General features: G+C 41.6%; 1 protein-coding gene across 2 annotated transcripts in view; it reads right to left on the bottom strand.

Annotated features, from left to right (window-relative positions):
• Positions 1-13,187, bottom strand: part of baiap2b (BAR/IMD domain containing adaptor protein 2b) — a 40,971-nt gene that overhangs the window by 243 nt on the left and 27,541 nt on the right. Inside the window, exons 6-13 of one of the 2 annotated variants that reach the window (XM_070926789.1) lie at positions 10,155-10,307; positions 7,121-7,357; positions 6,041-6,245; positions 5,222-5,423; positions 5,021-5,101; positions 4,488-4,653; positions 3,219-3,256; positions 2,314-2,358 (exon numbers count right to left, since the gene is read on the bottom strand). In XM_070926789.1, the coding sequence (XP_070782890.1) occupies positions 2,325-2,358; positions 3,219-3,256; positions 4,488-4,653; positions 5,021-5,101; positions 5,222-5,423; positions 6,041-6,245; positions 7,121-7,357; positions 10,155-10,307 (1,116 nt within the window). In that variant the 3' untranslated portion in view covers positions 2,314-2,324. Of the gene's footprint in view, positions 1-2,313; positions 2,359-3,218; positions 3,257-4,487; positions 4,654-5,020; positions 5,102-5,221; positions 5,424-6,040; positions 6,246-7,120; positions 7,358-10,154; positions 10,308-13,187 lie in introns of those variants that run through there. The other variant, XM_070926788.1, reaches the window with a different exon arrangement.

Here is a 13,187-nt window from a genome sequence, read left to right as displayed (position 1 = left end):
GGAAAAAAGGGGTGTTGGCAAAGCTGAGGGGGAAGACGAGTGTTAGGTAACAGACAAACAGAGGGAGGAGAGACATGTGCAGCAAGGAAACCTTTCTGCAATGCAAAAAAGTCCATCTTGACTCAAGTCTCCAATGAAGTCTTAAAATATTTTTCTTAGAAGTGAAAACCACGACGCAGAATATAGCCGATCAGGAAAAAGACACTTGTTTCTAACAATTCTGAAGATTTTCTAGCACCAAGTGAAAGTACCTGCCTCGCTTTTTTCACTAATTTGAAGAAAAAACTATTTCAAGACTCCTCAAACACTTGACCATAATAAATATTTGGTAAAGACAGACATTTTTGCTGAGTAGGAGGCATGGGAGAGGTGCACAGTTTAAATTTTCACCTCCTCTCTTTGGTAAAGACAGTCCTTGGATGAGTTTTTTGAAGAAGAAAAAAAAAAAACTTGTAAGATTTAGAAGCCAAAGAAGAAACAATATGAGAAAGGCCAATTCCTAGTAGGTTAGTTAGTGGACTTGGGATGTCAACAGACGGACAGTGGTTAGTAAAGACAGGCACTAACTGGACCGACATACAGACAAGCAGACCAGCATCTTTATTTAGCACAGAGAGAATCAGACAAACAGTTCCTTTATCTTCAAAACATGATGTTTTTTTACTCGCTGAGTAAGCCTTTAATGGCGAAAACAACAGTACAAGAAGGCTGAATGAGGTTTCAACATCAAATGAACTCCTCTGCCCGTCACGGCTGCAGACAGGCTGTGCCATCAGTCTGTACCCTGGATAGATGTGGCACAGTGTAAACACCACTTTGATGCCAATGACCCTGTTACATTATCGCAAATCTGCCAATGCCTCATTTGAATCTCTGGATGCAGAAGTTCATCAGCACATCTGTTATTGACAAGCATTTAAGTCTTAAGTTTTCATAAGAGTACATTATTCACGTTAGTCATTTAATTCACAGTAAGAGGCACTATAATATATCCGAAAGTAGAAAAGATTTTAAATGGTTACAAATGAAAAGTGATGTTTCAAGGTCACGTACACCGAGCCAAACGGCAGTACCAGTTGTCTTTTCTTTCATGCATGAACGGTGGTTAACCCAACCAGGGCTGCAACTATTAATACATTTTATTAGACGTTAATAAGCCGATTATCCAAAATGTCCAGTTGCCCGATTATATAAAAACAGAAAAAAGCAGCAGATTCTTACATTTGAGAAGCTGGAGCCAGTTTGGTAAATAGCTTTTTTTTTGTCAATCGACTATTCAACTAGTAGTTTCAGCACTAAACCCAACTCACAGCCTTGCAGGTCATTCAGGGACGAGGGAAAGTTGACCCCATTCAGCCTTGGCATGATATTCACACACCACGATAGATAGTCAAAGAACAGAGTCCCTCCATCAAGATGTTGGAGAACAAGTTCAAAGGCTGATACTGAAAATGTTACAGTCGGTTTTTTTTTTTTCTTACAGAAAGTCAGAAATATAGACTATTACTTTCATAAGGTGCGTTTTTTTTAACGAACTGATCATTGATACTGTATGACAAGCACTTCTGTATGGCACATTTATGTACAGTTAAGATTCCTGTCACGTTGTCTCCGTTCCACAAGTTAAAACATTTACATCAGCTGTTCACTACTCGTGATACATGGCCTCTTCTCTCCAGAGGAATACAAAACCTCACAGCATGAAAAGGTAAAATTATTGTTAAATACTGAAAGACCCAGTAAAGGTATTGATTGTAATGCTGTTTTTACATTATGAAAATCCTCTTTGGGATCAACATCATTAATTTCACACCCTGATTTACATATTCTTTACATTGTCATTCTGATGGAGAGCACTGACATTTGTAAAAATCAGGTTCCTTTGGTGGGGAGATATAATCCCCAGCGATATATAAAAGAAATGTACATGCATGAAAGACAAGCAAAAGATACATTTTCCTCAGAGAAAATGTCCATCACATTGATTTTGAATATTTGGATGGCACAGAGTCCGTTTTGTTCTGGTTTGGCTTGCCGTGGCTCTGAACCAAGGCGTCGCCAGTGGTCCGGTGTGGCTACCGGCCAGTTAGACAGCACAGGGCAGGATTGGGGGGAGGCAGGAGGGAGATCAGAGAGGGGAAATGATACAGACCCAAGCCTCTTCCTTGAATCGATCGGCTCAGGGAGAGTTTATTGCCGTAAGCGGGAGGTAGGGAGGCAGGAAGGAGGGGGTAAGGATGAGGGAAGGGGTTGGTTGAGGGGCAGCGAGGTGCCTGTCCTATCGCATCGTCTGGCTGAGTCTGTGCCTGTTTGTCTGTCTGTCCTCACACTGTCGAAATCAATTTGCCCTCTGTGGAACTGTGGACAAAGAGAGGGAGAGGCTTCCAGGTGGGCTGGCTCAGGAGAAACAGCAGCAAACACAACCAGCACACACAGAGAGGCAGAAACCACAGCTACCCTCCAACATGAGAAACAAACCCCACAATCTAAAAGCTCGACTTGATCCGGCCCTGAACGCACTACTTTGTTTTAATCAAACTAAGTGTGAATGAGAGGTTTTGAAGCAGGATGAGATTATAAAAGGGACTGGGTGGGTGGGTGCAGTTAGCAGGTGGAAGTGCTACTGGAGCTGCATGGTGCATGGGGAGAAGCTGGGAGGTCAAAGCATGAGTGCTTTGATATTAATGAACAAAAAGAAACTTAAATCAACTTAAGCTTAACATAGGAACCAAATTAACCAATAACATGCCTTAAAATTAAAGTTTTACTTAAAACAAGAAACTTCTTCTCGGCCCTGTGTGTGAGACGGACCTTTTAACGCTCATAGCCGACCAAACACAACGCCAGTCTTCTACCAGTATGCAGTATGAACACTACATGATATTATCACTTATGTTCTATCAAACAAGTGAAAACAGAACAAAACGTAAACAAAAGAGCACAAAGAAAACAACACAAAACAGAAATGTGGTGTGTCCTGCTGGTTGTGTGTTTGCAGGTCTGGACTTGAGGCTATGCGCCACATGACGCCCCGATCCCTCAACTCTCTTCAGTACCCAGACGAAAAGCACACAATCCCTCACTGGCTTCCCATCCACAAACACTTCCGATTGCATTTGACCAAAGTGGAAGCACATCGTCCTATCTACGTATTAGACTTGAACCTGATTTTTGTATCACTACAAAATAAGATATTAACTGCAACAAGTGGTTCTTACCTTGTGGGGAAGCGGGGCTCGTATTCTTCAACTCCTTGCTGCAAAGACAAAAAGAAGACGCATGAGAGAATTAGTCACTGAATGTATTCTGAACCAACATGATAAATAATCTTTAAACTGTCATTAGAAACTGGACAGTTGCAGTGACCACAGCAGCCAGCAGATGGCAGCAAAGACACGGTAGAGGAGATACCGCAGCATCTCAGCAACAACTCCACCAGACTCTTCCTACGGCAGCCTCAGCTGGATATCAAGACTGATAAAATGTGTGACTGCAAACCTCACTTGGAAATGTTGAAATTATGTCGATCAATGAAAGAAAGAGAAATATATAATGTCTTATGATCTAGTCTGAACTGAATATTGAAATATACTCACTAAAATGCTTTTGAATCCACCGTTTACAAAACCACCTACAAATACTTATAAACCAAATTTAGCCCGTTGTTAACCAAATGTCTGGATGTCTTCTGACCTACAAATCATCAAATCAGTGTTTACCGGGTGACCGAAGCATTTCAGACACTCCCAAGTGAACATAAACCTGATGACAAAACCCAGTTCCCCTTGAATGTCAGCAGAGATGTTTCCATTCCTAAACGCTGTGAGGCGGAAAGAACAGTTTAAGTTGTTACGTGACTGCTGAGCAATTAAGCGTCGCCCACATGTAATGTTCCAGGTGAGACGTAGGAGGGAAGCTGGGCTGATGGAGAAGGGTTCAGTGTTGCATAAGTCTACTTCTGACTTTGCCTTTTGAAAAATTAAACCCCCTCCCTCCCTCCATAACCACTGCTGCCTCCTCCCTCTCTCCTCTTCCTCTCAGTCAGCTGGGCAAACACTCACTCTGGTATCAACTGATGCCTGTCAGAAGAGCTTCCCTCAGAGACAGAGGCAGCCAGGCGCAGAGGGAGACTTCTCCGATCCGAGCTGTGCCACATCTTACACTCGACCTTCCGTAAACAGGAACGTGTGAAGCGAAGGAGAACTGATTTCTGCGTTTATACAAGCTAATGTAGCAGAGCGTTCTCTGTGAACTTTGGCACAAGGGAACTCTGAGTACCGCTAAAGGAAGAGACAGCCTGTCAAAGCTAAGCTATTCCTGTACTGTATCTCGGGTCAGCAGCATGTAGGGAAAAGCTACTTCCAAACTTTCTGAGACAGACAAGCGCAGATCTTTGCCAGGTTTCGTGCGACGGCTCAGCTCATGTGTCATGTGTGAACTCATGTGTGGGTAGATGCCAGTGTGTGCTTGTTTTGCAGGCACCCCACCTGTGAGAAGCCAGGCACCGCCACGCTGTAGGGGCGTTGTTGTCTGCCATGCAGCGCAGCAGCGCTCTGTGCCGCCATACGGGACTGGATGCTGTAATCAGGGACGGAGAGAGCCATGTCTTCTCTCTCTAGAAGGTTGCCTGTGCTGCTACTCTTCCCGTGGAGGCTGGAAACACACAGGTGTACAGAAAATGGTAAACATTGTCCCCCGTGGCAATTCCCCCTGGGCCAATCAGGAAGAAATATGTTTAAAGCTTGTGGGTGTTTATGGGGAAGATCTGTGGGGGAGCCGTCAGTGCTTTTGAAAGTACTTGCAGTACTTTGATGAGTTATTTAATACTCAGTTTTCATTGGAAGGCATTACAACCCACAAGCACTCAATATGCCAAATTTAAAAAGTAAAGAGTAAACAATACAGTTTCATCAAAATCAGGTCAATATTCACCCCAAATAAAATAAACAAAGACAAAAAAACACAAGTATACCTACAAGACAAATATATAGTAAAACATCCATGACACCCAAAAACATACTTGTGTACTCGAAGTTGCCTCATGGAGTTTCCATCACCATCAGCGATCACCCGGGTGTAGGAGAAGGGAAACCAGCCACGCCTGGAAGAGATGAGGGGCCACCAGATGTATCAGACAAGCAGACAAAGAAAAATGTAAATGAAAACATAATCTTCAGAGAAGGCAATAAAAACTTTCTTTGAATACATAAGTTGCACTCACATCCTCGTCTTCTCATTCTCTCCATAGTGCCACCCATCACGGGCCTCGGGGACCAGCAGGGTTATCACGTCGCTCTCAGCGAAGCTGAGCAGGGTGCTGTTGTCACCGGCTGCATGGGAGAAGATGGCCTGGACTCGAGTTCTCCCATTTCTCTCCAGCCCTGCCGCCATGGAGCTGGACCGGGGCAGCGTACGGGTCTCCGCTGGTAGAGATAACAGGAGGAGGAAAACGGGCAGCTTTCAGTCTCCATCTCTCTGATAAATAGTGTTGAATGGTATAAAATGTGGCGTATTTCCATATTCTTCAGATATAAATATAGATATAGATCTAGATAACTAGATGCTACATATCTGGCTTTTTAGCTGCTAGATGTTCTACTTCCTTCAGCAGCTAGTCTAAGTTTGTCAGCCTGTGGCTTGGTACTGGGCAGCTAGTGTGCCAGTAGGTCTATCAGAGCTTGGCTGCTGACAGCAGTACAACAGCTGCCTGCTACAGGAAACGGTCGATGAGACTAATGAGACTGAGCCACACAGTAAATGTGCCGTAAAACCAAAACAATTTGCTGCTCAAAATATCTTTTAGCCTCTTTCAGCTGAGTTGGATGATACTTCTACCACTTTAATAGTCATTTGATTCACTGTTGGTATAATAATACGATTAGGACGATTTCTGGACTGTCCAGTTAATAAGTGCTTAACTACAAAACTGCTTTTATCAAATGTTCCTGGGACTTATGCTACCTTCATCCTTCCAAATCCCTTGACAGAGTGGATACATTTAGAGCATAGTTGGACATTAGTGCACAGTATGTGTCCTCACTCAGTGTGGTCTTGCTCTTGGCTGGGGCGACCTTGCGCACAGGCAGGGTGTTGGAGTAGACCTCCCCACCATGCCGCTGGGTCTGTGGTGAGATCTTGCCCTGGGCCACCTTGCCCTCCATCCACTGGTGGTAGTCCTCTCCTCCGTGAGCACCGCCCGTGCCGTTCATAACCGGCATCCCTCCTTCCACACCTCCCATCAGCCTCTGCGAAGATGAAATTTGCATACAGGCAATTAAACCATAAACTCTTTACATAAGCTGTTATATAACATCCGGCAGCTCATTATTAATAATAAAAGAGGTGGAGCTGGATCTGGGTCAGGAAATGATTAATGGAAAGACTACATTTGAGTATATGTTGGTTTAAAGATAAACATATGGAATGACCACTGGGAGCCTGCAAAGACTTTCAAAGTGTATTTAATCTGGGAACATAAAACACCACTGAATTTGCACCACAGTTTTTAATTAGAAGCTCGGGCCAAACTGAGGCAGTCTTTCATGTAAATCTTGAAGTTTTATTTTCTGTAACAAGGCCTGCAGGGGGGGGGGGGGGGGGGCGGGGTGTAAAAGAGCCCAAGGATGTGAGGAATTTAAGCCTCTTCTGTGCAACAAGCTAATTAGCATGGTTCGCTAACGATTTCATTTGCATTCACAAGAGTTTTCTGAGCATGTGATGAGGGCTCCCATGATGCAGCAGCCACATCCGGGAGCTACACCCCTCGACACACTCCAGGTCATTATTAAGCGTCTCATTAGACAACACTTACCTGTGTTAGTGTGTGAGTGCATTTGTGCTTCTATCTTTATGAGGGCCAATTTGAGTTTTAGACCTCGAGAGTGAAGACATTTCTGAGAGTTAAGACTTCGATTTAGGGTTTAAGCTTAGAAGCAGGTTTAGGCTAAGGTTAGGGCTAGGGAATACATTATGTCAGTGAGGATTAGGGTTGAATAACACCATTCAATACAACTGCCATTTATATAAAGACCTATTATCATGTATAATGGATATAAATACTGCCAAGTGCACAGGTCTCAGGTGGACTAAATGATGATTTAAGGGCAGCAGAGGAACAGACCTGCTGTCCCATGCCCCCACTGGCTCTCAGGGCTGCCAGTTCTGGAGGCACTGGCAGGGGTTTAGCACCAGGGATGGGCTCAGGAATGGGCATTCCTGGATGATGAGCACCGGGAGCCATGATGCCCACTGTGCCGCTCATCTGCTGGGCCAGGAACATGGCACGATCTGGCAGTTTGTTGGGCTCGGCACATGCCTGCTGCCACATCGGGATCTTCTGGGATAAAAGCTCCTTCCCCTGAAAGAAAGGAGGAAGAGAGGGGTTCAGTCTCGTGTTTAAAGGACAGTATCATTAGGTTAGGCTACTTTGCTGGTTTATCAGGCCCATTTGGACTTAAGACTGGATATCAAGTTCCATTTTGATCAATCAGAGAGCAAACACATCCTCTACAATTACACACTTTTCATCATTATTTGCATCAAAATTATATGATATAGTACATGTGTAATGTTTTCATTAAAAAAATGTAGTTTGCCCTTAGTTCATAAAAAGTGAAAATGTTCACAAATGCCCCATCGCACGATGCTAATAAATCTGTTATATCTGCACCAAATGAATCACTTGTTTCTTGTCCCAAATTACGCTGAAATCTGTTGAGATATTTTGTTAAACAAGCAAACAAAAAAAATATACCTCTGGAAGTAATGCTGCTTTTGTAAATGTTGGATGGAATTTCCCTTTGGACATAAACATGGCATCACATGATTCACATAAGCAGAAGTATTGAATAGATAACAGGAGGAAAAGATGGCTGAAAGGGAGGAACTTAGAGTAGATGAAGGATGAAGTGAGAGACATGAATCCTCTTTATGAATGCACTCATTTGAGACGCTCTCAGCTGGTACGAGTTACATTTCCCCCATACATTATACAGTAGGGCAGTTACATAAAAGATACTCATCATTTGCATTCATCGTCAGTGAATAAATGAGGCAGTCCTGAAACCATGAATACTGAAAAGATACTGAGGAGAATCTGCTGCTCAAACAGTTTTAACTGTACCAGGCTGGCGTGGAGGATAAACACAGTGTGGTTCCAAGTTTGTCTGGCCCTGAGTGGGCGTCAAGGTGTGGGAGGGATGATCAAATAAATTAACACATACACAAATGTAAAAGTACGGCAAAAACAAGTCCATGCTAACAGGGTGAACATCATGTTATAGGGGATTTAAGCTCTGACTGAAATAGCTTTTTGCTCATCGAGGTTAAGCTTGTGATTTCTCTGCCACAAAATGTGACATTTAACTTTCACAGGCGGCTGTATTAATTGAATTGAGATGCATGTGATATCACCCATGTATTTCTATGTGTGTTCAGCAAAGTCTCTCTCTCTGTGTTTCTTGCTGCTGATAGAAATGATGAGTCACTACGACCTCAGTTAGCCTTTTCAAATAGCTAAGGTAGAGTGTAGGTGGGTTAGCGCCTTTACCAGTGTGATGATAAAACCGGCTAGCAGACGTCTTTACCTCACCGCTCACCAAACACACTCTCTTACAGAAACGGAGTTTGTGGGAGATTTGCCAGTTTTTAAATATACCCTGTAAGTAAAGGGCTTAGAGACCAAAATCATCAATGGTCTTCACCCAGTCCACCATAGCACACTTTAGCATAGACCACGTCCAGTGACGGCAGGTGGCCGGCATTATCCGATGTAAACAGGTTTGAAACAGATTCTTACTTTCTAATATCTGAAATAATGCTTGTGGATTACTCACTCATCATTATGCAGAACCCTAATTATACGATATAATGTTTATAATAATCATGCTCAATATGCTCGCAACCCTTCAGCCAACACTTTAGCAACCGCCTCACAATACCCTACTAACATTTAGCAACACCCCAGTAAATGTGCAGAAAACTTAATTTCAGTGAATCTGCCTATCATATGATACATCGATTAGTCTATAAAATCCTTGTATAATTTCCCACAGCCCGAGGTGATGTGTCCCAATTCCTTGTTTAATTCGACAACGCCATCTTCAAAGACATTTTAGTACGCATCATATATGACAAAGAAAAGCATCGAATCTTCACGTTGAAGACGCAATTAATAAGTTAATTTCCTGTTTGTCGACAAATCAATTCACCTACTAATATATTCTGTAATCGTAACAGAGATTAAGACTAATTTAATATTTCTCTGCTGTTTATGCATCACCACATCAGCTGTTTGCGCTCTGTGCTTCCTCCCTCTGTCTATCAATCACTCATTCAGACACTTTCACGCCCACACACACAGAGTCTAAACCAAGTGTTCTTGCAGAAGTAGGTCATTCTCTCTCCCGCTGCCTCCCTACTTCACCCTCCTCCTCACCCACTCACCCTTCACTTCTCCATCTCTCTCACTTCACATTTCCCCAGTGTGAAGGAGTGAGAGGTGGGTGGAACATTCTTTCCTTATCAATTTCTTGGATAATATAAAACTCCTGACAATGATCTCCTGGCTGCACTGATGCATGTGAGAAGACACAACAACAGAACGAAATGGACGAACAAATGCAGAAGATAACGGTGTTTGGGACAGAACGATCACACAAAGCAACATGCCTGCTGTAGTAGTTTTAAATGTGTGGAATGTATTGAGTTTTTTGTCTGTATTTTAATTGATTTAAAAAACTAGTTCCATTAGATAATTTTGTCATATGTGACATTTACACGTTACATTAATCTATATCCAAATACCTGCATTTGCAATAACACACTTTCCCATGTAGCAATGAAGTTTCAACTAATCTAATCATATATTTATCATAGATATTTGTACAGGGCCCTCATTTTCAGAGCTTACATTAAACAAGAGGTGATTTCCAAGGAACTCAGCTAGAAAGCAATGATTTGGTGATTTGCAGGTTAAAAGAAGCCTAAATTCAAAGGTTCAAACTGGGCTAAATATGGCATTATATATAAAGATATTTACCTAAACATGTCAATCACCAAATCAACATTGTTTTCAAATCAGCAGAGCGACAGATGCCATCACCAACAGACGAACAAGTCGAGGAAAGGTGTTGGCTGCAGCCGTTCCTCCTCACCTTGTTGTGGTAGGCACTGCTGTTCTTGGCTACGGCACACTGACGGTCCACCAGGAAGCAGTACCTCCTCCTCTCCTCGGACAGAGCGTTCTTGTAGCCCTCAGCGATGTAGGTATCCAGCTCGCCCTGCTTATTGCTGATGGCCTCTACGTACTGTGGAGAGGAAGGAAAAGGATGCCATTAAATAAACACGGCTGCTCTGATAGGGTTAAAGTTACAAGGTGTGAGAGTCGGATGCCAAAGATTAAGGACAGCTTCTACCCTGAGCATTAATGAGCCAAACGGATCTACTTTGAATAGAGTAGAATGGAGATTGTCTGTTGCTCTCAAAGCATTGAAAAACTGCATTTAAACAGTAACATCTTCCTATAAATGATGTCCTGATTACTCCAGATAATCTACAGACCTGTGAGCAGCACAAACAAAAATTGTGTAAACTGGGTCAATCAACCCTTTAACAATTGAAAAAGCTTTAAAAGGACTCCTGCAGATAATTTGGCATTTTGATGGATTTTCATTACGGACCAAACCAGACATCACACATCACAATCATGACACATAAAACACAGACAAACTGTGCTTTCATTTAGCGCTTTGAACATCAAATTGCTGTGCATCTGGAAAATGTCACAGCACATCAGACCTGAAAACCATTAATTAGAACAAAAGAAGTCAAGCTCCACAGACTGTGTGATCATACAGGAGTGTGTTATGCGATAATAGTGACTTGTGTTCTGCATTTCCTGTAGATTAGCTGAATTAGAGCACTCACTCACCCTTGTGTTGTACCTGGCTTTTAAACCCATTCACCCTCTACTCCTTCAACTTCCCGCTGACTCATCTCAGTGCTTGTGTTGAGGTACAGGACATCTCCTCTCCACCAAGCAACTGGAACCACTCATCCACACCTCGCCTCACCTTGACAAGCTAGAATGTGCTGAGCCCAACTTTATGTTCAGGTTCACTTATGTAACTGAAAGTATTTGAAGATTCCCACGGTGTCGGATAACGTGAAACAGCATTCTCCAAGTGCCAGACAGCGCCGAGCTCCAGTATGAGGTGTTAATGACCGCGGCTGGTTCGTTTGCTGTTGTACGTGACAGCAGCTCTGCTAAAGGCTAAAGTCTGGATGGAAGGAAACAAACTGTGGTGGCAACTCATGGTTTTAAATGAGGGACTTATGTTACCTAATGCTGTGCTATAATCACCATCACATTAAGCATCTCCAGACGTGCTAATTAGGTTATTAAGCTAATTCATGCATTCATTAGTAGATATTTCTGCCTCAGCAACACACTAATCTAAACAAAAAAAAAAAAGGTACATAATAAAAGGGAGAAGCTGTAGTTTTCTAAATGTAGGCTAGTTTTACTGCTGTGTTTCTAATGAAAACAAATCTTTAACAGCATAATTAAAAAATATAAACATAAATAATAACAACAACAAACAAATAATACTAATAATACATATAATACTAATCTGTGGATATCTGTGTTTTGAAAGGGCGTATTATTTTGGTCTTATGTAATATGCTGCGTAGAGAACAGCATGAATACAGTCAGGGTTACACGCTCAGTTCTCTGTAGTAGCCTTGACGAAATTATTCTCTCTTGCAGAGCCAGTTTCACCTCTTTTCAGAAACGTACACTTTCAGGAGTTTACAATAGACTATAAATGATAAACTACATGTTTTTTTATCCAGAGAAATAGAGGGTTCATCGTGGGTTAATTAGTTAACCAGATGAGTGTGTGGCTCTTTAAATGTTTTTAAACCATTCACCATAATTCATAGTAAATCAGCAAGACAGTTAAGGACTATTTTCTTTTTTTTCAATTTTCAGTTATCTGGCAAAAAAAAAGGGAAAAATAGAATAGTATCTTAATAAATACAAAAAAATGTGGTTGTGTTTATGAGTCTATGGTTTGTGCAAAAGTTGACAATTATTGACTCTGATTATCCTTCAGTGGGGGTCATCATATATTTACTCACCTTTATTTTCCACAACTGTTTTAGAAAATCAGAATACAATAAGAGGAAAAGGGTACAAAGAGAAAAGACTTTCCATAAACATTACTTTATCTAACCGCCTGCCTGCTTCATCTCCCCCTCAGTCTATATCACACTCTCACTGTCCACAGCCTCTTAAGGCAGAGTGTTTGTTTTTTTACCCTTCCACTGTTTGACTGTTTTCTCTTCTGTAATGACCCCAATAGCCCAGGATTGACAGGGAAGATGACACTACGGCTGCAGACACCCAGCAATTAATCTCATCATCTTACGCTTTTATGCAGACTGATTACAGAGAATGAAAAAAATAGAACAAAATGAAAAGTGAAAAAAATAGAGCCTCATCAGTATTAAATACAAGGTGGCGCAGAATCATGTGAAGTCCTGACTTCCAAATGATTCAATCTTATTTATATAGCGCCAAATCATAACCTCATATCAGGGCACTTGTCATATAGAGCAGGTCTGGACGGTACTCTTTGTAATATTATTTACAGAGACCCAATAATGACTATTACTTAAATGTGACATAGTTGATAGTTCTCTCAGGGAAAATGAATGCCTATTTATATATATTTAGATTTTAGAATATTTAGGCTATTTGAAAGTCAAAATTAGACACCTGAATTGTTTTTTGTTATGACAAAACATTCTGTCTGATGCTTCAATTACTGACAGGAGAGATGAACTCTTTTCTTTCACAATTCAGCCAAGTTCAACCACCTTTTTAGTGTTTTTTCTACAACTCATAAATTTATTTTTATGAGAATGTATTGACATTTTTAGGCAGAACTTCGAATATATATATATATATATATATATATATATATATAAGATGATATTACAGTATGATTTAGGGAATATTCATCATCATTTTCCCTTCTATTGTATAAAGTCTCTGTCTCTGTTGATATACTGATATGCCACATGGAGGAGCCACAGTGTCACACCTCAAATCTTTGAAATCTGTCGTCTCTCATTCTCGAGTGTTTGACCCCGACCTGTTTCCGGTAGGAGCATCAAGT

This window comes from Enoplosus armatus, chromosome 20, assembly GCF_043641665.1.
Source record: "Enoplosus armatus isolate fEnoArm2 chromosome 20, fEnoArm2.hap1, whole genome shotgun sequence".
Lineage (NCBI taxonomy): Eukaryota > Metazoa > Chordata > Actinopteri > Centrarchiformes > Enoplosidae > Enoplosus > Enoplosus armatus.
Note: the sequence above shows the minus strand (reverse complement) of the source record. Positions and strands in the feature narration are given on the sequence as shown.